The 26,555-nt window shown below is 33.3% G+C and overlaps 1 protein-coding gene across 4 annotated transcripts; it reads left to right on the plus strand.

Annotated features, from left to right (window-relative positions):
• Nucleotides 1–117: 117 nt before the first annotated feature.
• On the plus strand, nucleotides 118–26,555 carry slc31a1 (solute carrier family 31 member 1). Of its 4 annotated transcripts, none has more exons than NM_001320405.2 (5): nucleotides 118–282; nucleotides 12,185–12,324; nucleotides 16,961–17,033; nucleotides 20,193–20,361; nucleotides 22,767–26,555. In NM_001320405.2, exons 2-5 carry the CDS (start codon nucleotides 12,202–12,204, stop codon nucleotides 22,966–22,968), a joined length of 567 nt encoding a protein of 188 aa, NP_001307334.2. In that variant the 5' UTR covers nucleotides 118–282; nucleotides 12,185–12,201; the 3' UTR covers nucleotides 22,969–26,555. The 4 variants fall into 4 exon arrangements, with proteins under 4 accessions (NP_001307334.2, XP_087107711.1, NP_991280.3 ...); XM_087251585.1 differs by having other exon boundaries at nucleotides 12,185–15,655; nucleotides 16,423–17,033; nucleotides 22,767–26,549; NM_205717.4 differs by lacking the exon at nucleotides 118–282 and adding an exon at nucleotides 9,277–9,458.

Genomic DNA, 26,555 nt, shown 5'->3' on the forward strand with positions numbered 1-26,555 from the left:
AAGAATAATACATGCGATTGGTGTGTCAGTATTACTGATAACGACTAGGAATACAAATCACTCGCTCAAGCTTTTCCCCTCATAGGACTTTTATTTTGGATTACGGTCAGTTTTGTTGCTGACTTCGTGCACGTTACTTCGCTGGGTCGGAGTATCTCGGTGCTGCTCTGTAGGAACAGTGCAAAGATTGGGTTCATTTACTATTTTCCCAAAACTAATGACCTTCAGTTGATATTAAAACACTAAAGGAACCGGTGGACGCGCTCGTCTCCTGCTGTTGAGGTTAGTTTTGTGTGATGTACTTTTTGTAATCTCTGTTGCTTTGACCTCTGAGAGACATGAAGCTCTGTTTGCAAGCGACTGTTTGTGATGTACATAAAGATTCTGTTGATTTGTGCTGAACAGCAAATTATGATGACCTGTAAACGCTATTATATTGTCAAAATAGTTGATCATGCTGGTTTTGGGTTCGGTTTTTTCACTTTTCGTAAACTCGAGTCATAAACCATGTGAATCTGCTATCCTGAGGCATAATTAACTGTAACCGCACTTCAACTTTGTTTTAGTGGCCTTGAAAAATATTTAAAGATACAAATAAAAGTAACACCTCAACAAAATAAAACATCTTTAGTAGAGAACACACAAGAAGAAATCCTTAAAGGGACAGTTATAAAATGAAAAGCTGTCATCATTCACTCACTCTTCACTTGTTTAAAACCTTTTTGACTTTTTTATCTTGTGAAATCGAAAGAAGAAATTTTGAAGAATGCTGGAGACTAAACATTGATTTCCATAGTGTTTTTTTTAATTTTTTTTTATGTACGTCAGTGGTTACAGCAGGTACACATATCTTTAGTGTAAGTAAATAAACCACACAGGGGCGGGTAAATATTGAGTAATTGTTTTAATTTTTAGTGGACTATCCCTTTAAGACCTGTTCTGGTGTGTTCATGACTCTGTTTACATGTCCATTTAGTATTTTTTTCTAAACATTTTGAGTTTTAAGGTTATGTCTTACTTTCTAATTATAATTTCATTAATGTGTTTATATTTTTTAGAACATCAAGTTTTTTCATTTATATAATTTCTTAATGACAGTTTTAACAATTATCAATCTTGATATTTTAAATGTTGTTTTACATCATGAAGATTAAAACATTCCTAAAATATTATTTTTTCTTTTAGTAATCTAAAAATCTATTAAATCTAGTATTTAATAAACACAATTTTTAATAAAACTTTTTGTTCTATTTTATGTCTTCCCCCAAATTCTGTTTTTATATTTTTATATTTTCCCAAATTGTTTTTTTTTTTTTTTTTTTAATGTTTTTTCAGTTCTAATGGTTAAAATCTATTTTAGTAATCAAAAAGCATGTTCAATTAAAAAAAACAACACAAAAGCTGCTCATTGCAATAACAGCTTTTTGGTGTGCATGTTAATTATTTTTTTCAAGCTTTGCTACAACAATATTTGGCCCCATGATGTTTCCACTTGTTTGTGATTTGCTGGATAAGGATTAAGGAAAAGGGAATTTTTCTGTGCATTTCTGTGTGGAGTTTGCATCCCCGTGTTGGTGTGGGTTTGCTCCGGTTTCCCCCACAAGTCCAAAGGAATGCACTAGAGGTGAATTGGGTAAGCTAAATTGTCTGTAGTGTATGAGTGTTAATACGCAAGTATGGATGTTTCCCAGTGTTGGGTTGCAGCTGGAAGGCATCTGCTGAATAAACATAATCAGGATAAGTTGACAGTTCATTATGCTGTGACAACCCCAGATCAATAAAGGGACTAAGCAAAAAGAAAATGAATGAATGAATGAAACAAATTATTAATTGATATAGTTTTTTTTTCAGATCTAGAAATGTATTTAAAAAAGTTGAAAGGGTGAGAGAAAACAAATATTGTTTAGCCTTTTCTAATGCCAAGATCACCATGTCAGTAAGTATGTAAGTACATGTGGTCAATATGACATACATGCGAGACATTTAAAGCTTTTTTGCTAGCATTGCCTGAGTAATGATCTAAAATCACACTTCACAAATAAACAAGACTAATTATCAGTGCTCATTTTTTCAGATCAGCAAAAAAGTAGACAAATGTCATTTGTAATCCATTTATAGAAAATATAATATAGAAATATTTCTGCAAAAACCATTGGTTTTAACAAACACAACTTAGAACCTGTAGTTTTAATAAAAATAACAATGAAAAAGAACCAGCTGAAAAAATTAAAATCATTCAATATGAAAATGATCTTTGCTACTGTTGCTGAAAATGCTAAATATAGAAATCTAACATCTTGTACAACAGATCATATTCATTTTCAATTAATGATTCAACAATTGACACATAAGTTTCATTATAGGTGGATAATTTTTACTTGTTTGTATCCACAGATAGTGTCTGTAAATACACTATCTGTATTTTGTACTGTCTGGAGCCAGCACCTAGGCTTTTCACTCATCAAACCACACATGCTGCTGATGATTTGACAATAAAAGTGATTTGATTTGATAATTTTGATGGTTGTTTGTCGCCACCTGTTGGTTATACAAGGTAATCGCTACAACATTCACCTGCATCAAGTTCCATTAAACAGTGATTTTAATCTTTACCACAACCATCAGTGTTTATATCTATAAACTGTTCTTCCAGTTCTTCTGTGTTATTTTATTGTTTGTAACTAACTGAAAAAGTATAAAACAGGATTTCTCTTTATAAAATGCAGATTTGAATGCAGTGCTTTGAAAGATTAATAAACATACAAATGTCATAATTTCTCATTCATGTTGCGCGGGTTTGAATTGAGATCACAATCTTTTATTATTTAATTGTGCAGCTTACACTGAACGCATTAATGCAGGCAAAACAAACGGTAACACTTTATAATAACTACACACTATGAACAATTTATTACGCATTATAGCAAATAGTTTATTCATTATCTGTTAAGCATTAACTCTACATTAACAAACGTTAATAAGCACTTTATAACTGCAGCTACAAATGCTGTAATCTTGACTTGTAAGCACATTTATAATGTGCTTAATAATTGTACTTTCATACTTTGGTAATGATTTATTTTTCATTGCTAAATTAAGTAATGCATTATTTACAAACCAGTTATTTAAGCATAATTAAGATCAGAGTTTGTAAATGATTAATAAACTATTGAAATTAACATGTTTAATTCTTATTATTCAGGCATATACTAGTATTAATTTGTCTGTTAACAAATGCTTTATTAACTCCACTTCATCCAGTTTTGTGACCAAATCTAAAGTGATGACTATTCATGGTTTATAAATCCCTTATAAATGACAATTAAAGGCTCAGTTAAATTCTAAACAGGAAAAAAGAAAATAAACGACTTTATTCAGTCCTATTAATTTGAAGATACACAAATGAATGTACTTTTAATTGAAAAACATACTTTCCATGCTTGTTCACGAAACTATAAATATTGGATGTGTTTCCTCAATAAGTTTAGGCTGTTTTTAAAAATTTTTTTTGTGACCAAATCTAAAGTGATGACTATTCATGATTTATAAATCCCTTATAAATGACAATTAAAGGCTTAGTTAAATTCTAAACAGGAAAAAACAAAATAAACAAATTTATTTATTCCTATTTATTTGAAGATACACAAATGAAACTGTACTTTTAATTGAACAACAAATCTGTGCAATCTTTGCAATCTAAAATAAAATGATTGTGCAGTTTAATGCATCTTATTATATTCTTAAATTATTATATAGTTGTTTTATCCAATTTTATGTCACATTTTGATAATCAGTCACTCCTGTTATTCAACAATGTTTAAACTTTACAGTAATTTTAATCTTTAATTGTCATTTATAAGGGATTAATAAAGCCTACTTACTCCACACTTTAGATTAGGCCACAAAACTGGATAATGTTGAGTTAATTAAGCATTTATTAACATACATAGTAACCATTACTATATGCCTGAATAATACACATTATAAACGTTAATTTTATTAGTTTATTAATCATTTATTAACTCAATCTGAATTATCTTAAAAACCACCAACTATTCTTAAATACAAATGGTTTGTAAAAAATGCAATACTTCATTTAGACATGAAAAATCAACCAGTTACAAACTATAAAAGTACAATTATTCAGCACAATAAAAATATGGTTATAAGTCAAGAATGGAGCATTTGTAGCTTCAGTTATAAACTGCCTACTAACGTTTAATAATGTAGAGTTATTTCTTAACAAATAATGAAATCACTAGATGCTAATGCTTAATATGATAGTGTGTAGTTATTATAAAGTGTTACCTATATATCAGCAGCACTGTTGTATTTTGAGGATTGTTGGTTGTTAATGATAAATAAATACTCCTTTACATACTTTCCATGCTTGTTCACGAACTATACTATACTATAAACTATAAATATTGGATGTGTTCCCTCAATAAGTTTAGGCTGTTTTTTAAGAGAATTAATGGACATGCAGCGCTTGTTAGTTTTAGGCCTATACAACACTTAATTAAGATTTCAGCAGCTCAAGACATTCAGCTTTTTTATTTTCCACAGGATAGAAAAATGGTCTGTTGTTTTATTTTGTGCTGCAAGAATTGGCCTGATGGCTTGAGCTATGTAAAATAAAGTCTATTGTGTGGCTACAAAGGAGAAATATCCTTTTCATTTTGCCATGACTTGCTTTTGTTCCCTTATACAACCTTTAGTTTCTTCTGCGAGGAAGTTAGTATCAAAAGTTCAGGAAGGAAGGTCACTGAATTCAACGTGTGTGTTTATTTATAGGTTGATTGTTTTGCTGAACTATAGAAAACTAGGGATTGGAACTCGGCAACCCTTGTTAGATGAAGTCCTGAGCCATATTTCATTTCCATTGTCTAGAATGTTACTGATGTAGATGAGACTTCTTAGCCCCACCGTGATTGGGAATAATTTATCTTGTTTTTTTTTACCTCTCTTATGAATTACTCTTGTGTAAACAGGTGTAAAGTCTTCTGATTTAGATCTGTATGAAAGTGCAGTAGCAGGTCAGCGCAACACTACCTCATTGTCCCTCTGCTGTATGAGCATGACATTCTTTTTAGAATTAATTAGACGCTTCCAGATAAAAGCATCTCAATTTTCTCAAATTAGATGCTCTGTGTGTCACAAACTCACTCTCGACAAGATTTAGTGTGTATTTATAAGCTCTGTTGGTTGTTGAGTGCAGTATAGATAGACATGCGTTATACAGTTTAGTAATGAATAAATGAATAAAGTACTTATAAGAACCACGTATATGTGACTTAAGCTTGGTTTTTAAATTGCATGAACCATCAATTTTGCAATATGAGTTCTGTATTTCATCATACACTGTGATTTTGGTTTCTGAGAGTGAGGTTTTGTATAAGACTGCTATAAAAGCAAAATGTAAACGCTGCGAGTCCTATCAGACTGGATTCATTTAGATTTTAAATAAAATTGTTGATTTTTTTTTTTTTGGTCATCATTTTTTCTACATTCTTTTATGGTCAGTCTCACAAAGATTGTGCTTTGCACTAGATTTTTTATGATTTTTAATATATATTTATATATTATATATATAAATTCTCATAATATAAAAAATGCAATATATGGAAATACAACATTTTATTGTGCAGTGATCTAAAATGATATCCAAACTGAAATGCTAAATATATATATATATATATATATATATATATATATATATATATATATATATATATATATATATATATATATATATATATAAAATACAAAAAAAATTATACTTATATTTATAGCAATAGTCCTTTGGTCAGAGTATATGAACTATTAATTGATTTAATTTACAGAGATGTTATTGTGATATATATTGTTATCAGGATATTAGATGACTTGTATATTGTTATTTAAGATTTTTTGTCATTGCACAACCGTGTTTATAATACAAGTACACATAAATCAGCAAAATATAAAACACTGTTCTGGTGGCTTCAGTGTTGTGCCTATAAGTTTTTCCCAAATGACCGGAATGAGTTTTAATGGGACTAAAGTTATATCTTAAGCAATAGTTGACCATTAATTGTTTGTTTCCTTAAGATTGAATCAGATCTGTTTGTTTGACCATATTATCCACGATCTCTAGTAAACCAAATAAAATCAACATTTACATTTAACCTCATTTGTTTGCTGTTGTGAAACTTTGAAATGCACTGTGTGTCTCGGCTGTTGTGGAGTTGATTTGATCTTTGTACCTCATCTTGATCTCTGCACTGAAGTTGGTAGATTAACACTACTTTACACTGTTAACAGTAGTTCATCCTGCCCCCTTCACATTTATTTGCGCACTTTCCAGTTTTTATGACCTGCCAATGAGAGGGTCTGACCATCATAATGATCAGTAATGATTGACCAAATCCTCGTCCTTCACTTAGGTCATCTATCAATGTTGAAAAGGTTATTGATGTAATCCCTTTTTATGTAACATTTGAAGTCAAATTAACTCTGGAATATAGCTGTGCAGATATTTAACACTCAAGACAGTTTGTCATCTTGGTGACATCTGTCTCACACACTTGTTTTTTGTATCTTAATTTGTCAGTCGGTTATCTTTATGGGAACAAGCGTTCAGCACGTAACTGAAGCCTTATACAGGTGAACGTTGTTAAAAGCTGTTCTTTGGACATCGATAAGTTCTTAAAACGCACACGTACTCTCCTGAACTCAAGCAAAGGTTTGCAACGAGTTCACATTGTCTCTTGAAGACATATTCTGGTGTAATTAACATAAAGAAACAAAGAAAAACGATTTGGGTCATTAATATACTTAATTTTATATGTGTTAGGGCTTCATGATATTGGAAAAAATATGACATTGCAATATTTAGTTTTTCTGCTATTTAAATATTGAATATAATTTTTTCACAAGATGCCCTTAACTCTATTTAGAAAGAATTTCTAATTTTGCATTGATAATAGACCTGCATGATTAAAGTTAAAATGAGAATCGTGATTATTTTATTTTATTTATTTGTTTTTTTGCTTAAAATAAAGATCATAATTTTCTCACAATTCTGTAGATGTAAAATAAGGGTTAAAAAAAACTTATTTTTATTTCTCAAACAAAAATAAAACAAAAATAATAATATGTTGGTCTACTGTTTGTTTAAATGCTTTATTTTGAATAGACTTAATTAGTCTTAAGGTTATATTAAATTGCACTCTGCATTAATTAATTGTTACATATTCGCTGTATTTGGCATATTCTTTCATTTAATCATTTTCCTTCGGCTAAGTCCCTCAATTATCAGGGGTCGCCACAGTGGAGTGAACCGCCAACTATTCCAGTATATGTTTTACGCAGTGGATGCCCTTCCAGCTGCAACCAAGTTCTGGGAAACACATCATATTTTCACAAGACAAATTAACTTTTTTTTTAAAGGTAAAAATGATTATGCATGCTCAAAAGATAACTAGTGCTTTTCATTTATACAGAAAATTTCCGTTGGTGGTTATTATTTCTTAAAGTTAAAGATGAACTGCGTTTTATACTTGTATAAACTATTTATTTTTGTACTTAATGACACATAGTCACACATTAACACATGATCGCGTAATGATACATTTATAGAGACAATTATGATTCTACTCTTGTTTGAAATAAAATTTTAAATAGTCACTGTACAAGCATAAAAATGTAAATATTGAAGAAAGGGATATTTAAAGACACAGAATATGCACCAAAATGCATATATTTATTATAATGCTCCACTTTAGAATGAATTAAATGTTTATAGATATTGACTTGCTCTGCAGTAAATGTATCTGATGGATTTTAGTATGAAACACTGATCTGTAATTTACATGAGACACGATACAGTTTTTGGTAAGTTTTACAGTAACTTTCAGCATACCTTAATGTTAATTAATAAGGCAGAGCTGCATTTTTTTCATAATAAAATCCAAATTTGACAGCTGAGGCTTTGTTTCACATCCAAAGTAAAAAGGGGCAAAGCTAACTGGGATAGGTAAATCAATTCTTCAGATTTAAATTTTAGTATTCCAGTCAGCTATATTGGTAAACACTGAGTGTTTACACAATATATATACTGAGAAAAAGGGGGGGAAATTGTTGTAGTTGGTCAAATGGTGTAGACTTTGAAGTAGCTAAAATGCAAAATAGTTTGAAGAAAGAATAAAATTGACAAAATAAATTTGTTCATTATTATTTTGTACATTTAAATACATTTTTACTAGGCCATATCGTTATCGGCCGATAAATGGTACTTTTAATGTTATCGTTATCGGTCTGATGTCAAAATTAGGCCGATATCTATAAGCCGATAGATAACATAAATCTCAAAACACTTTTTCGGACATTACATATTTCTGCATATGTACCTTACTGTCACACGTTTTATTCAAAGTTTTTTTATTCATTAGTTTTTAGTTGAGTTTCTAGATCTTTCATTTTATTTAAAATATGTTTGTGTAACTATGGTTATTAAATACTAGTTCGCTATTTAACCTATTATTTTTATGCAACGGTCAAGTGGCATGTTAATTTGCTATGCAAAGAAAAGGAAATAATTTATTTTGGCATGATTCGTGTGAAATCGTAAATATATCTATATAATCACCTTGCAATTGTGAAATTATTGTTTTTTTCACATAGAGGAAGAGGCTATTCAGTTTATAAAATTAGTTCAAACTTTTATGAAGTTTTTAAAATAAATTCAGTTGTTCACTGTATAAAAAATATAACATTTTGAAATATTTATATTTACCAGCTATAGTATATCAGTTATCAGCCTCCAAATCTTAAAAGTTATCGGTTATCGATATCGGCCAAAAAAATCCATATGGGTGCATCCCTATACCTAGCAAATTTGAGAGTCATCATATAAAATGTGTCACTATACTTTGAAGCAATTATTTATTCTTTTTTAAATTAAAATAATTTTAAGGTAGATTCAAGAAAAAATGTCATGGTTCATTCTGCTGTGGCGACCCCAGATTAATAAAGGGACTAAGCTAAAAAAAAATAAATGAATGAATTTTCAAAATTGTACCAAATTTGACAGGAATTAAATTTAATCTGGCACTACACTTTTATTTTTTTAATGGTGGTTTTTCAGAAATATAGCAGACTTTCCAGGCATTCTAAGCAGTGGTGAATGAAGAGAGGTTTTTTTAGACAGCAGGTTTTGTGGGCGTGGATAAAGCCTTGTGATTGGATTAATGGCAAAAGAGGGAAATGAAAGGCAGATGAGAGGTCACATGAGAAGTCAGTTCAGTTCGACACACTCTTGAACAGTAACTACAGAGCTGCACTTTACACACTCGTTACGCCTGCATGTTGAAAGACAACTGAGAAAGGACAGACAGGAATTACCTGCACATTTCTGTGGTTGAACAGCAAGACACTTCTTTGAGGAAGCAAGGAATTCAGAGAGATTTTTTTTTTGGGTGAGTTATGTCTAGGAAAATTCTCTATTGGGTTTTCTTAATGTTTGTTTTGTTTGCGTTTTCAAAGTTTAAGTCCTTACACACACAAAAAAACTAACAACTTAATTGTTTTATTTTCAATCAAGTTTAAAAATTGGTGTTAAGACAACATAAACGAATCATGGGGAACACTCATTTTTTACAGCAAATTTCTGAAATGGCCAGAAAAAAGTTAATGTATTGTTTAACAAACTTGTTCAGAAGCCATCCATGTTGGCTGTAGGAAACATTTTTGTATTTTATTTGAACAATTTTCTTTTTAAAATATGTATGTAGTGTGTGTGTGTGTGTGTGTGTGTGTGTGTGTGTGTGTGTGTGTGTGTGTGTGTGTGTGTGTGTGTGTGTGTGTGTGTGTGTGTGTGTGTGTGTGTGTGTGTGTGTGTGTGTGTGTGTGTGTGTGTGTGTGTGTGTAGGCTATAAGAACAGTCACATGATTACTTCTTAACTGTGTACATTCATGTCTGAAAACTGGATACAAGTGGAGACTTATTTTCTGAATGTACTTTGACTGCTTTCTCCCTAATGTGGCTGAGCTAAACATGTGGGAAAATGTCATTCTAGACTAGAAAAAAAGCAGCCAAGTGCTGACTTAAGCAAACAAGAACACGCTGACTAATTGTAAGTGCAGAAATCACATTCATTTAGTCTGCTGTGTGTCATCTGCGACGTGCATTTCATCCCTGCAGCTGTCCCAAACCTTTAGGAAAGCATGTTTGCAGTTTAAATGGGGAAAGTAATGGTTTTATTGAGGCAGTATTAGATTATCTGGACAATATTGTCCAAGTGAGTTGCCTAGGGCTGTCAGGGCATTCGATTAACGAAGGTCTCTTTATCTGTTATTTGTTTTCTCCAAACTTGATTGTTTTTTTTGTTGTTGTTTTTTTTACGAATGGAAAATATCCAAAGGGTTTACTTTATACTTCAGTTGTACTTGTAATGTACATGTTATTTTCTTGGATACAAATTGTGAATTCATATTTATTTTTAGTTGTGCTGCCAAAATAATAAAAGGTAATATTTGCAAAATATATTTGTGCATATACTGTGTATGTTTGTGTTTATAAATATGTACATGATTGTATTGGTTGCACAATATTGGAAAAAGCTGGCATTGTGATATTTTGTTGTGCTGTGATATGAATATAATTTTACCCTATGATTTGAGTAGCTTATTTATTGATTTAGATTGACTGGGATGTTCAAGTCTTTTTTCTGCAGTGCAACTGCATAAAATATAATAAATTACAAGCAAATATAAATATGAAAGAGCCTAAATAAATCAATAAACAGTGGTTTATGGCTCTCTGGGGAGTCTAACACACCGTAAAACCAAGCAGTCAACTTTATCAAATGAAACGAGTGTAGTTAACTCAATTTACTGAAAGTTTATTCTACTCATTTGAAAAGAGTTTTGACCTCAGTGTTGAAGGAAATTAGTTCATTAAATACCTAATTTCTTTAACTTAAATGGAGTAAGTTCACAGTACTCGCATAATTTAGTTTAACTGAAATAGTTTGTAGCAATTTGTTTCCTCAAACGGTTTGAGTTGCCTTAACTTATTGGGTTTTACAGTACTCAGTTGGTTTGAGTTCTCTTCATTTATTGGGTTTTATTGTGCTCAAATTGCTTTTGTTTACTCAAATGGGTTAAGTTCACAGTACTCATTAAGATTAGTTTTTCAACTTAAATGGTTTGTTGCAATCGTTTTCCTCAAATGGTTTGAGTTACCTGAACCTTTTTGGATTTTACAGTGCAGTATTCAAATAGTCTACAGAAATTGTAGTCGTTAAAGGTAAAGTAACAATATTGCAGATATTAAGACATTGTGAATTTTAAAACTAATTTTAAAACTAAATCTTTTGTACATTTTTGTATTTTATGTGCAGTATATGTGTGTATTTATATACATTTTTTAAATTAATCATATGGCAGCACTTTTTAAATCAAATTTACACGTTAATACAAGACATTCATTATTTGTTTACTATTAAAGTTGTTTTGTATTACACAAATATGCTACATTATATTTATTGGGTACATTTACATATGACCCCTGTTAGAGGGCTATATGTACAAATTTTTATATCTTCACTTTTTTTTTTTTTTTTTTTTTATAGATTTGTTTGTAGACTACTTGTAATGAAGCTTGAGATCTTTTCAAATCATCCTGATTTTCTAGGATGTCTGAAAGCCTGTGTCTGTCTGTGTGTGTGTTTATTTGTAAAGCACTGAGGAAATTTTTGGCTGAAGAATCAAAAGGATGTGATGTTTACATTTGCTCTCTTCCGCTCTAATACACATGAAACGAACACTCACAAAGCATTCAAAATAATGCAAAAAAGAGTCACAGTGTGTGTTTGGGATAAAAAATCTGATTTTGTGATATTTTAGTTTTCTGCAATAAATATTATGATACGGATACAGCTTCACAAGATTTAAATAGCACTATTCGACGGTTTTCTGGGGAGTCTAACAGTTTTCAGGTAGAGAAATTTAATGATCACAATGCAAAAAAATGCTTTTCTATGCTTTTTTTCTAACGCTGCTATAGTAATCTGTGTGCTGAATATACTTAGAAGAAATGTATATTTAATATACTGGTGAACGGTTCTTTATCATATTGGAGATTTGTTAAATTCGTATCGAGAATGTTTAAGAATTGTTTTGTTCTCTGATCTCTCCACAGCATTTCTGTACAGTAAGATGGATTCGTCACATTCACATCACCATGTCGAGGAGACAACCATGCCGTCTCCTGCCTCAGACGATCATGGGGGTCATTTAACGACCTCTGGCAATGGCCACGGAGATCACATGATGATGATGGTGAGACAACCTGCATTTCATTTATCCTGTGTGCCAGGATTTAGAACAGGGGTTACCGCACTTGGTCCTGGAAGGTCTTGCAGATTTTAACTCCAAACCTTAATCAAACCTACCTGATCTTACTATATCTCAATCAGCAGCACCCTAGCTCTCAGAATCATTTATCAGTAGGTTGTGTGCATGAATTTGGGCACTGACAAGGACATTGATGAACTTTGTTTACAACTTTGAGACACACTGAGTATTACATGAGAACATCCTGCCGTACAGTTAAAGTCAAAATTATTTTCATTTTTCAATATTTCCCAAATGATGTTTAAAAGAGCAAGGCATTTTCCACTGTATTTCCTGTAATATTTTTTCTTCTTTAGAAATCTTTTATTTTGGCTAGAATAAAAGCAGTTTTAATTTTTTTAATGATTTCAAGATCAATATTTTTGATTGTCTATAACAGTGGTCCTCAACCTTATAATCACCACAGACCGGTCAATGCATGACAATTTTGCCGTGGACTGGGGGTACAGGGATGCGGGGGTTGCTAGGCGACAGCAAAACATCGCTCTCACTCTGATACAAGTTTTATTTATGGAAAAAATTACAAAGCATTGCAGTGTTTGTGTGTTCTGTGTTTGTCTGAGATAATTAGTCTTACCAACATGTTTATGTTCCATAAAAGCTAAAGCTGATCAATTCTTGTCATACGCTCCTGGGATTCATTAGAGTGCGTCTGGAAAACGCGAGCACATCATGCTGCTACTGCGCGCAAGCTGCCCACCTCTATTGGAATCTACGAACTTGTGCGAAAAGGCGTTATTTCAATGACAAATGGAGAAATTTCGTGAGTGCAGTATTACAAGTCGAGATCGTATTTATGCAATAAGAGCATATGCGAATCTCTTTGCTTGCGCGCCGATTTCCTCTGCTCGTGCACAAAACTTCTTGCACGCTCTCAAATATACGCGTCTCAAGCGCAGATCTTCTTGTGCGCTCTCAAATAAACACTGCTGAAATGCGATTTAGCGCTTTTATGTAGTGAGTATGTCTCCAACATTTACTAGATTTGCTAGGAATATTTATGAATTTCTCCAATAGACCTACAGAGCAGCATTAATGCCTCCTGAAGTAAAGTGAAACGGCTTTAAACTCCAGCAAGATAATGTCATTGTATGCATAACCATTTAATTATTTATCTATAATTAAAGTATAATTATGGAAACTGTGTTTATCTTAACTGAAAGCTATGTCGTGTTTGCTGGCATCACGCACCTGTCAGTCAGTCAGTCAGTCTGTGAGCACGTCACCTTAAAGGGTTAAACAAATAACACACAACACTACTACGGTTACAGAAAAGCTTGTGCTGTTATAATTCACGTACCTTATAATGCGTTTTGGTGTGATTTATAATCAGCTATTAAAAACAACAGCTGACTGAATGTTTTGTATGAGAAGCTATGTAATGTAGCTGTGTTGGGATGAATTTTGGTGTGGCGCCCCGCCATGGCAGAACGAATGTAGCGGAAACCATGCTATATGTTAACGGGCACTAAAAGGTCACCATCCTTCGTGTGCAACAGTTGATCTTCTTACACAGTCATGCTGATTTTGAACCTGATTTGTTGACAAATGGGTTGCGGATCCATTCCATGGCAGTTCGTGGGTCCTTCACTGGGCCTTTTCCCCTTAGCAAAGAAACTTTCAATAGTGATGGGTCGTTCTTGAATGATTCTTTCATTTTTAACAAATCTTCAATGTGACTTGGGAACGACGAGCCTAGGGGCGGACTGGGACTAAAAATCAGCCTTGGCACTGTAGCCACATCAGCATTACCACACCGACACAGCCCATGCACTATTTATATTGGTGTACAGATGGTGAAATAATATAAGGAGTACCATATGTCATAGATATTTAAACATTTAATGCATGTGACTGGAACAAAACAACCTATTTATAACAAATTTATACATGCAATCATTTCATTCATTCATTTTCTTTTCGGCTTAGTCCCTTTATTAATCTGGGAGTGCAACAGCAGAATGAACCGCCAACTTATCCAGCATATGTTTTACGCAGCAGATGCCCTCCAAGCTGCAACCCATCACTGGGAAACCCCTATGCACACACATTCACATACATGCACTACCGACAATTAAGCCTATCCAATTCACCTCTACCACATGTGAAACCCACGTGAACATGTATACTCCACACAGAAACACCAGCTGTCCCAGCCGAGGCTCGAAGTAGCGACCTTCTTGCTGTGAAGTGACAGCGCTACCCACTATGCCACTGTGCTGCCCCAATTTAAGACTATTTTATTTAATTTTATGCATTTGGCAGCGTCTGATTTTAGAGCCATTTTTTTGCTTTCCTTTTTTATGGTCCAACTCCAGAAATGCTAGATGGCCAGTCCGTCCCTGGACGAGTCCTCTCAGGTATTGATTTGTCCATCCGCGTATGTGCACAGTTGTGCAGGTGGTTTCATTCATTTTTCAAGTCTTTTGATTTATTCATCATGTGAAAGACTGAAGCCAATCATATGCGTTTAGAGCTGGAAAAAGGTTTGATCCTTTTAACTCTCGAGTCCTCGGTTTGACTCGTTTGTTCATCAAGTAAAAGGCAGAAGCCAATCATATGGATTTAGAGCCGTAAAAAGATGAGATCCGTTTAATTTCTCAAGTCATCCTTCTTTACATGCTGCCCATCCTGTCATGTGATGAACAAATGACTCAAGGTGACCCAAGGTAAACTAATTCATATGTCCTTCCGGCTCAGACTGTGCATTGGTTAGGATTATATGTGACTGTCAGTGTCACGAGAATGAACCACACAAATTTTAATACATGAAGAGGTGAGCAGAGCAAAGAGACAAAAATACCATCATAGACAAAAGGCCAGGTAAACAATGAACGATTGTTTTCTCTTACTTATAGCATTCTATAACATTCTATGACTTGTTTTTAATATGTTCAACCTTTGGGCTAGTTGTAGATGTGTTTGGAAGCAACTCATAGCATATTAATGATATTTTGGCAAATTGAACTAAATGACTCAAAAAGATTCGTTCATCTTATTTAACTCGAGTCAGTTAAATAACCTTCCATCACTACTTTTCAAAAATGTCTGTTTCTTACTCTTTTTGCTGTTTGTGGGTTAAATTTGGGTGCTCAAGTGACCAGGATGTAAGCGAGAGAATACGGTCATTTTTCAAAATAAAAGACTAAATAATTAAGAATTTCTTGTGCGACCCCGTACCAATCGATCCATGTACCGTTCCGCGGCCCGGTGGTTGAGGACCACTGATCTACAGAACAAACCACTGTTAACAATAGCCCCTTTCACACATACAGACCTTTCCGGAAAATTGCCGGCAATTTTCCGGAAAGGTTGTATGTGTGAACAGGTCCTTTTTGAAAATACCGGTAAATTCGTTCTGGCTATTTTCCGAAAAGAGAAGTTGTAACATTACCGGCAATTTGCCGGAATGCTGCGCTGTGTGAATGCAGAAGGAAGATTCCCGTAATAAGCGCGTGCACGTCTAGAACGTACTGACGTGAGACGTCTGCTTTAGCCAATCACAACAGTCAGACGCATTTACGTCCGCGCGGTTTGTGAGGATAAAAGCCTTGGAATTTTTTTCCAGACACATTTAGCTGCTAGAAGTTAGTCAGATCATGTTTGTATGTTCTTCTTAATGCCAACTGTGTAAATAATCATCGATGAGATGCTTATGATAAGCCGTTGTTTGTTTACGTTCGTGTGCCTGTGAAACAGCCTGTGAGCGCCAGCACACGCACATATTATGAACATCTCGACATGCGAAAGTGATCCTGAGAAAGTTGTTCACAATATTGATCATCCACAGAGTTTGTAATTTAGTCAAATGTTTACAAATACAAGCGCAGCCGTTTAAAGCTCATTTGTGGTGAATGATGTCAGAATTTACCGGTATTTTGGAATGGATGTGTGAATGCTCTTTTCCGGAAAATTTCCGTAACGTCCTCGCCTGTGTGAACAGCGTTTTTTTGAATATACCGGTAAAGTCGTTCCGGAAATTTTCCGGATATTTACCGGTATCACTGTGTGAAAGGGGCTTAGACTTGCCTAATTACCCTAACTCACGTAATTAACTTAAAATATTAGGTACTGTCATCATGTCAAAGGTAAAAGAAATGAGATATTAGCTATTATTAAAATTAACTATCATGTTTAGAAATGTGTTGAAAAAAATCTTTCCATTAAACAGAAATTGGGGAAAAATATACAGGGGAGCTAATAATTTAGGAGGGCTGATTATTGTAACGTGAACTGTATATCATCAAAACTAAAGTTTATAAACAGCAGAACTAATAATTTTAGTACTTTAACTATGTTTTTATCATGAAATAAAACATTGTTCACAAAGTAATGATTCGAGGTTCAGCATAAAATAAATAATAAAAAATATTGCTAAATTAAATTAGGTGTAAATATTGTTCTTTCAAGATGGCAACATTCTCACCATGCTGTTATTCATGTTTGATCTTGGGAAGTTGTTGTTTGATGTGCGGATTGATGTGATTTCAAACTATAATAGATTTTCATTATATAAAGAAACTTTGGCAACTGATTGGTTGATTTAATTTATACATTGCAGCAAATGACCTTCTACTTCGGCTACAAAAATGTGGAGCTGCTTTTTGCTGGGCTGGTCATCAACACACCAGGAGGTGAGACGATCTGTGTAACTCAGGTTTTCAAACTTGGAGAAGTTATGGCAGGACTGCTGGCTGTGTAATCTGCTCTTTTGAAAAATATGTATTTGTCATCCTAAATAACAACAATTTTCTTTTCTTTTTTTTATATATATTTTTGTTATTCTGGGTTTCACAGTTTTATAAAAGTATGTTTTGTTTATGAAATGAGTGCTTAAAGCATTTTAAAGGGTAATGACACCCTCTGTTTTAGCAGAGTGTGTGTGTTTAGCTGTGGAGTGGAGAAGGCAGACTGTCAACAACACACTGTCTTCAGATTCCAACATTTACTTTCAGAGCCAAAAACATCAAAGATTCCCACAAATGCAAGCTGGACTTCACCATGACATGCAAAAAAAAATCAACACATTCAAACTTCAAACTTACTGTCATGACACGCGTATTTTGTTTTATATAAGGCTAACAAAATATGTATAGTGTACTCGTGTAAATATACACAACTTTTTTTTCATTCATTCATTTTCTTTTCGGCTTAGTCCATTTATTATTTTAGGGTCGCCACAGCGAAATGAACCGTCAACTTATCCAGCATATGTTTTTGCAGTGGATGCCCTTCCTGCTGCAACCCATCACTGGGAAACACCCATACATAATCATTCACACACACACACTACGAACAACTTGGCTTACCCAATTCACCTATACCACGTCTTTTGACTTGTTGGGGTAACCGGAGCACCCGGAGGAAATCCACGTAAACGCATGAAAAACATGCAAACTCCACACAGAAATGCCAACTGACCCAGCTCGAACCAGTGATCTTCTTGATGTGAGGGAATCATTCTACCCACTGCACCACCATGTCGCCCTCTACTTTTTTTTAAAGAAAATTATTCTGTTCATCAAGGCAGCATTTATTAAATGTAACAGAAAATTGTTAAATATTTTTTTAAATTGTAAATAACTGCTTTCTTATTGTATGTAGTTTCAAATAAAATGATTACTCCAGTCATTATTGCTTATAACTATTACCATTAATAATAATAATAATAATAATGATAATAATAATAATGGGCGACACAGTGGCACAGTAGGTAGTGTTGTCGCCTCAGAACAAGAAGATCGCTGGTTCGAGGTTTGGCTGGGTCAGTTGCATTTCAGTGTGGAGTTTGGATGTTTTCCCTGCCTTTGCATGGATTTTCTGTGGATGCTTTCCCCCACAAGTCCAAAAACATGTGGTACAGGTGAATTGGGTAGGCTAAAATTGTCCGTAGTGTATTAGTGTAAGAGAGTGTGTATGGGTGTTTCCCAGTGATGGATTCCAGCTGGAAGGGCATCTGCTGCATAAAACATACGCTGGACAAGTTGGCGGTTCCTTCCGCTGTGGCGACCCCAGATTAATAAAGGGACTAAGCCAAAAAGAAAATAAATAAATGAATAATAATTCATGTTAGAGTGATTTCTGAAAGATCTTGCTGAAAATTGATACAGCTGCATCATTTCATTAAATCTTTGTCTGATAAGGGTAAACTGAGATTTGAACTTGTAGCCATAAAGCAAATTGTAGTAGTTCTACATAGAGCAAACCACTGTAGTAGTTCTACAGTTTAACAAAGGGACTTTTATTGACATTTTAGTAGTTTGAAATAATGTAATGTATAAAAAATAATACATAGATAAATAAGTTTGTAAAATAACTGAAAATGTACTGGCAGCTTAATTTAAGGTTTTTGTAGCGTAATATACCACAACAACCCAAATAATAGGTCACTTTAAACTATTACAAATGTTTATAAAAGTCACTTTTTCTAGCTTCTCAAGGATAAAAGTTGTTGGAAGAAAGATCTGTACATCATAACACGATTCAAAAGCACAAATAAACAGGGAGAAAAATAATAAAAACATATCGCAAAGTACAGAAAAACTGTTAATTTACAGATATTATGAATATTTCCTACAGTGTAGGAATGAAATGATACAGACATATTGGCAGATTAATTAATTATCAATGCTGATTTACCAATGAGAGTCTCAGTCAACAGCCAGTAACCTCCTGACCTTGCGTTACTCACTTTCCGCAATGAGACATGAAATAAGATATCAACACATCAACAACACGTCACTGTTTGTTGTTGTTTGTACCACACAAAACAGTGGCATTCTTGTGAATAATGGCTCTAGATCTCTTCTTTCAGTGAAAAGCATTAGCACTGGTTGTACAGGTCTTACTAGATTTGTACCCGTTTTATCAAACTCATTCATTGGAATTATAAAAAATGTCCAGATTACACTTGGATATTGGTACAAAGATGAAATGAGGGTTTCTCTTATCAAGACAATATAAGTGATAGCTAATGCAATTTAATGATAATTAAAGTCAAACATTTTTATTGTGGTTTACAGAAGACACCTTCTAAATTTTCATTCAGCAAAACAATATATTCCCAAACCCTTTCAGGCATATTTAGAACAAGAAGACTTTGATGACATATTAAAATAATAATTAATGATCAAACCAATTATTAAATTAAATATAAATGAAGTTAATTAAAAAATGAAAGCCTAATTAATTGCCATTTTAAATCTTCCTTTGTGGTGGGCAAATCCCTTATTTTCACATCCCAATGTTGCCAGGTATGATCCACACCAACACAGGGAGAACTTCACAAACTCCAAACTCCACACCGAAATGCCAACTGAGCCAGCCTGGGACTCGAACCAGTGACCTTCTTGCTGTGAGGCAACAGTGCTAACCACTGAGCCACCATGCCCCATTTTTGTTTTATGTAATTTGATAAATGAGTCTTACCATTTTGTATGTCTTCATATAGTTTAGAGAGATTGCATTTTGTTTTATATGTTTGAATAAGTACAGGTCAGAATAGGCATATCGTTTCTTTTTTTACATGAATAGATCTGTTACACTAAATGACAATGGAACGTTCTTTAACCCATATTTTATATTTATTTTATATATTTTTTTATTTTATTTTATTTATTTATACAGGGACAATGTACAAAATGAAATATTGTTTGTCACTAAAGTCATTTGAAATGAAAGGCGTCACTTTACTTGCATTACTTGGTTTCTTTGTATATAAAATCCCTTGTGTTACTGTAATTTATTGCAGACTCAAGTTGGTTTTTGACATTTTATTTCTCTCTGTTCTGTAGAGATGGCCGGCGCATGCATTGGCGTGTTCTTGTTGGCTGTGTTGTACGAGGGCCTAAAGATCGGCCGGGAGGTCCTGTTGAGAAGGAATCAGGTGAACGTGCGCTACAACTCCATGCCCGTACCAGGATCTGATGGCACCGTACTCATGGAGACACACAAAACAGTCGGGTCAGTCAATGGAATAATGTGTGCTACTCAGTTTGCTTACTTATTTATTTTTTACTCTATGGGGTAATACTTGAGCCAATGAAAAATAACTAGAGGAAAAACTACCCAAAATTAAAACCTGAAGACTTGGATCTGTTAAACCGTCTTTTCACTGCACACGACATTTGGACACAGCTTTCGGAAAATGCCCCCTTGTGGCAGTCTTGACTTTCGGTATGACTTTCGGTCTGTAGCTTGTCATGTGCCGTGGAAAGTATTCTGATTTTGTAAGCCCATTTTCAGCTACAAGCGGGATAAAATCAGGCATTTGTAAATAATTATGGAATAATGGTCACAATTATAAGACAAACTTATTAAAAATATAAAAATAAATTCCCATTTTAATTTAACAAAGCCCAACAAACTAGGTAATATTTGACAAAATAGGTAATTTTGATAAAAGCCAGAAATATTTAGTTGAAATTATGACGTACAGTTGAAGTCAGAATTATTAGCCCCCTTGTTTATTTTTTTTCCCCAATTTCTGTTGAACGGAGAGAGGATTTTTTTCAACACATTTCTAAACATAATAGTTTTAATAACTCATTTCTAATAACTGATTTATTTTATCGTTGCAATGTTTTGCCACTTTGACAGTACAAAATATTTTAATAGTTATTTTTCAAGACACTTATAGTGACGTTTAAAGGTTTAACTAGGTTAATTAGGTTAACTAGGCAGGTTAGGGTAATTAGGCAAGTTATTGTATAATGATGGTTTGTTCTGTAGACTAAAACAGAACAAAAATATAGCTTAAAGGGGCTAATAATTAAAGACCTTTTAAAAGTACTCGAGTAGTGATTATTACGCTGTAAAAAGTTGATGTGTCAATTTGTGCATGTGTTTGTGAAAATGTGGTGCATTTAGTGATTGTTTAAGGTCATTCTGTGATTTCAGTCATCATACGGTAGACATCCACTATCTTTTTATCAGTGACATGAAGTCTAAACAGTTTCTCTGTCATTGTGTAACGATTTTCTGTCTTGAGGTTGTTCTTTATAATGACATTTTCTATGTGCGATTTTGATTGGATGACAATCACAGAATTTATTGTTCCATTTCTAGTACTCTACTTCTACTTCTCTACTAGCCAATCACCATAGATAAGAAAAACAATAAAGTAGTGACTGCAAGTTGAAGGATACAACACTAAAAATGACCTCAAGGGAAAGTAAAAGTACACTTTTAAAAGTACACAATTACAGTAGTTTAAATATTTGTAATTTGGTATTTTACACCACAGCACTTAAAATTATATGAAAATTAGGGGATAGGTCAAACTTATGACAGTCAATAATATTAGATTAGTATTATATTATTATTATAGTAAAAAGTTATGATAGTCAGAATACTGTTATAAAAATAAAAAACTTAAAGTTATGAGAAATGTCAGTGACAATTTAGACAATATTATGCTTTTAAAGTTGAAGTTATGAAAAAACTGACAACAAATGTTGACTTTTATGCCAGAATTATGCAAAATATAATATAAATATAAATTTATATAATATATATAATATATTATAAAATATAAATAATATATAATATAAATTTGAGACAACATAAAATGTTAACTTTTCATTTGTCATGATTTACCAAAGCGGATGGAAAAGGGCTTAGCAGGTTTTCTTATTTTTATGGTTGCCAAATAATACATCTAAAAAAAAATGTATGCATGACAATAAAAAGGTATGTTTAAAAATTGAATAACTTCATTTATATCATAGGTCTCAAACTCAATTTCTGGAGAGCCGCAGCTCTGCACAGTTTTGCTCCAACCCTGATCCAACACAGCTGATCCAACTAATGAAGATGTTCATGACTCTTTTGAACACCTCAGTTATTTGGATCAGCTGTGTTTGATTAGTGTTGGAGCAAAACCGTGCAGAGCCAAAAATTGAGTTTGAGACACACACACACATATATATATATATATATATATATATATATATATATATATATATATATATATATATATATATATATATATATATATATAAATTACAGATCATATGTGAACAATTTATATTATTTGTGTAAATGCACAAGCATAATTACTACGTTCTCCCATCTTCAGTGTAGTGCTCTTTAGATTAGTTTGAAAACCCATTGCATCCCTGATCTGTTTTGAAATCATTTTCTTTCATCACTGCTGTTAGACTGATGTCATTATGACTGATGATGTCAGTAAAAACAGGCTGACGTGGATCAGCCTTAAGCTTTCACACACTGATTTAATCACCCTGTGTACACAGTCATTCCCACACAGAGGGTAAACATGTGTCTCCTGGGATTTCTTCACACTGATAACATGGTGACTGTTGTCCTGTAACAATATGAACACCTAATTCTGTTCTCTCTTCCAGCCAGCGAATGCTTAGTATGGCCCACTTCTTACAGACGCTTCTTCACATCATCCAAGTGGTGGTCAGTTACTTCCTCATGCTGGTGTTCATGACGTACAACGGTTACCTGTGCATCGCGGTGGCGGCGGGAGCAGGCCTCGGCTATTTTCTGTTCAGCTGGAAGAAGGCAGTAGTGGTGGATATTACAGAACACTGTCATTAACCTCTCGTGTATAACCTCAAAAAGAAAAAAATTGCCCACTGTACAATCCCAGCATGCAACACAACAAGTGTAAAGCACCATATGATTTCATTCATCTTGGTAAATATTGGCCAAGTAGCATTTTAAAGATTTATTTTGATTTGTTTACACAAATTAGCACCATATCTCATTTCCTGACAGCTCTGTTTTGGTTATTTAATTTTGGAAAATATGAGTGAGGAAGTTTTGTTTAATGTTAATGGTGTAGTTGTGTATATTAAGCAAAGCTAAAAAAGAACTTTACATTGCTTAGCGGCACAAATTAATATGAAACATTTGTAAACATTTTTTACCTCTTGCGACCAATCATGACAAATCAGTGTGGAATTTCACCAAATTTTTGCAGCCAAACTCGAGTCATTTTAATAGGAATCCGCATAACCGGTAATAAGGTTTCCAAATTAACTGATTCGAAGATAACTAATCTTAAAATCGTCATAATTTAAATATCATTTATTACCATTTACTAAATTTTCCGGCCATTGTCAATTTTGCACAAATACAAAAGATTTCTCTATTTCATTATCGCAACGATTTACGAGGCTTCCAAATTTACTGATAACTAAATTATCATGACATTCGTAAAAATTAAAAAGCTTAAATTTGAAAAAAGACATCAGATTTATCACTATTCATTGAATTTTTACTGACAAACTCTAGCCGTTTTGACTCTAGTAGTCGTTTGCACAAATGCAAAAGGTTTCTCTACTTATTTATTGCAAAGATTTACAAGGTTTCCAAATTAACTGGTACCTTACATCACATTTTTACATTTGTGAAAATTAAAAAGCTCAAATTTGAAAAAGGCGTCACATTTATCAACATTCATAACTTTTACAGACAAACTTTAGACATTTTAATGTACGCAATCATTTTTGCACAAATGCAAAACAGTTTGTAACTGTTTCCAAGTTTCAAAAAAAGTAGATTGGATTCCAGTTCCTTTTGGAACTCACTAAATATGATACAACTTACAGCATTTTTGACCTCTTGCGACCAGTCATGAAGAAAAACACTCAAAATTTCACCAAATTTTTGCAACCAAACTCTAGTCATTTTAATAGGAATCCACGCAACCGCTAATATCGCAAGTGCACTATTATTGCACCAGTTGACAAGGTTCTCCAAATTAACTGATTAGATGGTAATTGGATTTGCGTGAAATTCCAACTCATTTATTACTATTCACCAAATTTTCACACCATCATCAGTTTTGCACAAATGTGAAAGATTTCTCTACACATTTATCACAAAGATTTACGAAGGTTTCCAATTTTCACTGACAAACCTGTTTTAATGTAGGCGATCAGCATTTTGTGCAAATGTGAAAGATTTTCCCACACCTTTCTGTAACAGTTTCCAAAATGCAAAAGAAAGTAGAATATTATTCCCATAAACTTTCCCTGTCTTAAAAATTTCAATCCAATACATGTGAAAGATTTTTACTAAATTTTCGCAGACAAACTAATGGGAATCCACAAAATTTCGTAAAGTACTAATGACTTCCCTTAATATTTATCGCAACGGTTTACAAAGTTTCCTCGCAAACTATTAAGTTTATTGGAGTCATGTTAAATTCCCAATTTTGAAAATTTACAAATTTGCAAATATTGGGAAGAGCGAATTTTCAAAGGTGAAATTTTACAATCTTTTGCAATCAATTTTGGGCAAATACGGTTACGTTTTTTGTTACATTTTCCTGTTGCAAATTGGCCAATAGAAAGTAGACTGAATTCTTGTAACTTTCCCAGTCTTAAAAATTTTCAGTCTAATTAATTTAAGAAAGATTTCACTTAATTTTCGCAGACAAATTCCTTTTCATCGGAATCCAGACACTTTTGTAAAATTCTAATGATTTCCCTTAACATTTATTGTGACAATTTACAAGTAAAGTTTATTGAACACCTGTGTAATTCCCAATTTTAAAAATTTAATTGCAAATATTAAAAACAGTGACTTCACTGAATTTGCAATTACAAACTCTAGTTATATTAATGTTCACAATCACCAATTTTGAGCGAATGCGCTTACGTTTTTGTAAAATGTTCAAGTTGCACATGGGCAGATAGAACATAGATTGGATTTCTTTAACTTTCCCAGTCTTGAAAATTTAAATCCAATACATTTTTGACATATTTACATTGCTAACTGAATTTTTTGCGAACATTTTAATTTTTTCGTAACTCTAATTTTTATGAATTTGTCTGGCAATTTGGTAAAAAGAACAAACAAGCTGCGCATCCTTCATCTCTACACATCAGCCTGCACAATTTAAAACATTAAGATCATAACCGTCACCTTATCAGTCTACCTCCAGATGGTACCGAGTCCCGAGTGACCCTGTTCACTATAAACACATCTGTTCTACACATCTCATGGATTATTATGTTTATGAAGGTGCTTTTGGGTGCAACAGAGCCTTACTAAACCCCTTTGCCTTAAACAAGGGTACTGACACCCAGGAGGCCGACTCTGTAAACTCTAAAAGCCAAACTGGATCTGCTGGACCCAGTAAACAAGCACTAGCGGCGGTGGGAAGGTGTTTAATACTTTTTTTTTTTTTTTTTGAGGTTGTTATGGCCAAGTGTTTCAAATCAGTGAAACGACAGTTAATAATCAGTGACCATTGTTTAGACTTAAACACTGGACTGAATGATGTTTGCACAAGAAAGAGAGGTTTTGGGACTCTGTGTTTGCAGAGTTTGAAGTCGAACTTTGCTCCCTTTGGAGTGATTTTAAATAAATATTGGGGGGGAGATTGGAGAAAAATAAATTATATCTGATGCCAGTGTCACCGATTTCTTTTTATAATTTATATTTGTAACACTCTAGTATGACTGTGTGTGATATCAATGTGTTCTGGCAATCTTTATGTAGATCCTTTTACGTTATGACATCTTTTAAATGACAAAATGTGGCGCGTTTGCGATGTCGGGTAAATCATGAGCCCTTTGGAACATTAAGGTCATCACTCTGATTGTTACTGGGTAGCAGAATGTGAATTTTATGTTCAATATATGCCCCTTTGTTTGGGTGCGCCTTTTACATTCAGGACCCAATTAAAGTGCCCAAAGAGTGTCTGAATTGCTTGTGAAAACAAAAGCCGAGGCTTTCTTACGGAGAAAATCACATATTTTAAACCAGTAAACATGTGGGTTTTAGTAGAAAGCCTATTTAAAATACCTTTCCTTTATATTTTAGTTACAAGCAGAACAAAGAAATGTGTGTAATCTCAGAGGTAAATATTCACATCATGTTGTTTTTGTAGCAGGTGCCACTCTGTAGAACTGTATTTGAGGATCGGTTCTCCGTTACGAGGCTTATTCGTACTGCAGATTGCTTTCGATATCAGAAGATGTTTGTGCTGTTTAATGTGTAGGGAAAAAACTGCTAGCCCTTGCGTGGAAGGACTGAACCTCATGTCCAGTGTTGTGGCCGTGTTAACATTTCTTAGTCTGTTTACAGTTCACCGTCTGTAATGTCCGACATGTAAACCGTACTGTAATCGTTAAAGAAAATGATGAATAAATGTTATGATTTCAGCGATA

The sequence above is a fragment of the Danio rerio genome, chromosome 5, assembly GCF_052040795.2.
Source record: "Danio rerio strain M-AB ecotype USA chromosome 5, GRCz13ab, whole genome shotgun sequence".
Classification (NCBI taxonomy): domain Eukaryota; kingdom Metazoa; phylum Chordata; class Actinopteri; order Cypriniformes; family Danionidae; genus Danio; species Danio rerio.

Coding starts and splice junctions, on each gene's coding strand:
- slc31a1 (NM_001320405.2), top strand. CDS start 12,202: ATGGATTCGTCACATTCACATCACCATGTCGAGGAGACAACCATGCCG. Junction 12,325..16,960: donor GAGATCACATGATGATGATG/GTGAGACAACCT, acceptor TATACATTGCAG/CAAATGACCTTCTACTTCGG. Junction 20,362..22,766: donor GAGACACACAAAACAGTCGG/GTCAGTCAATGG, acceptor TCTCTCTTCCAG/CCAGCGAATGCTTAGTATGG.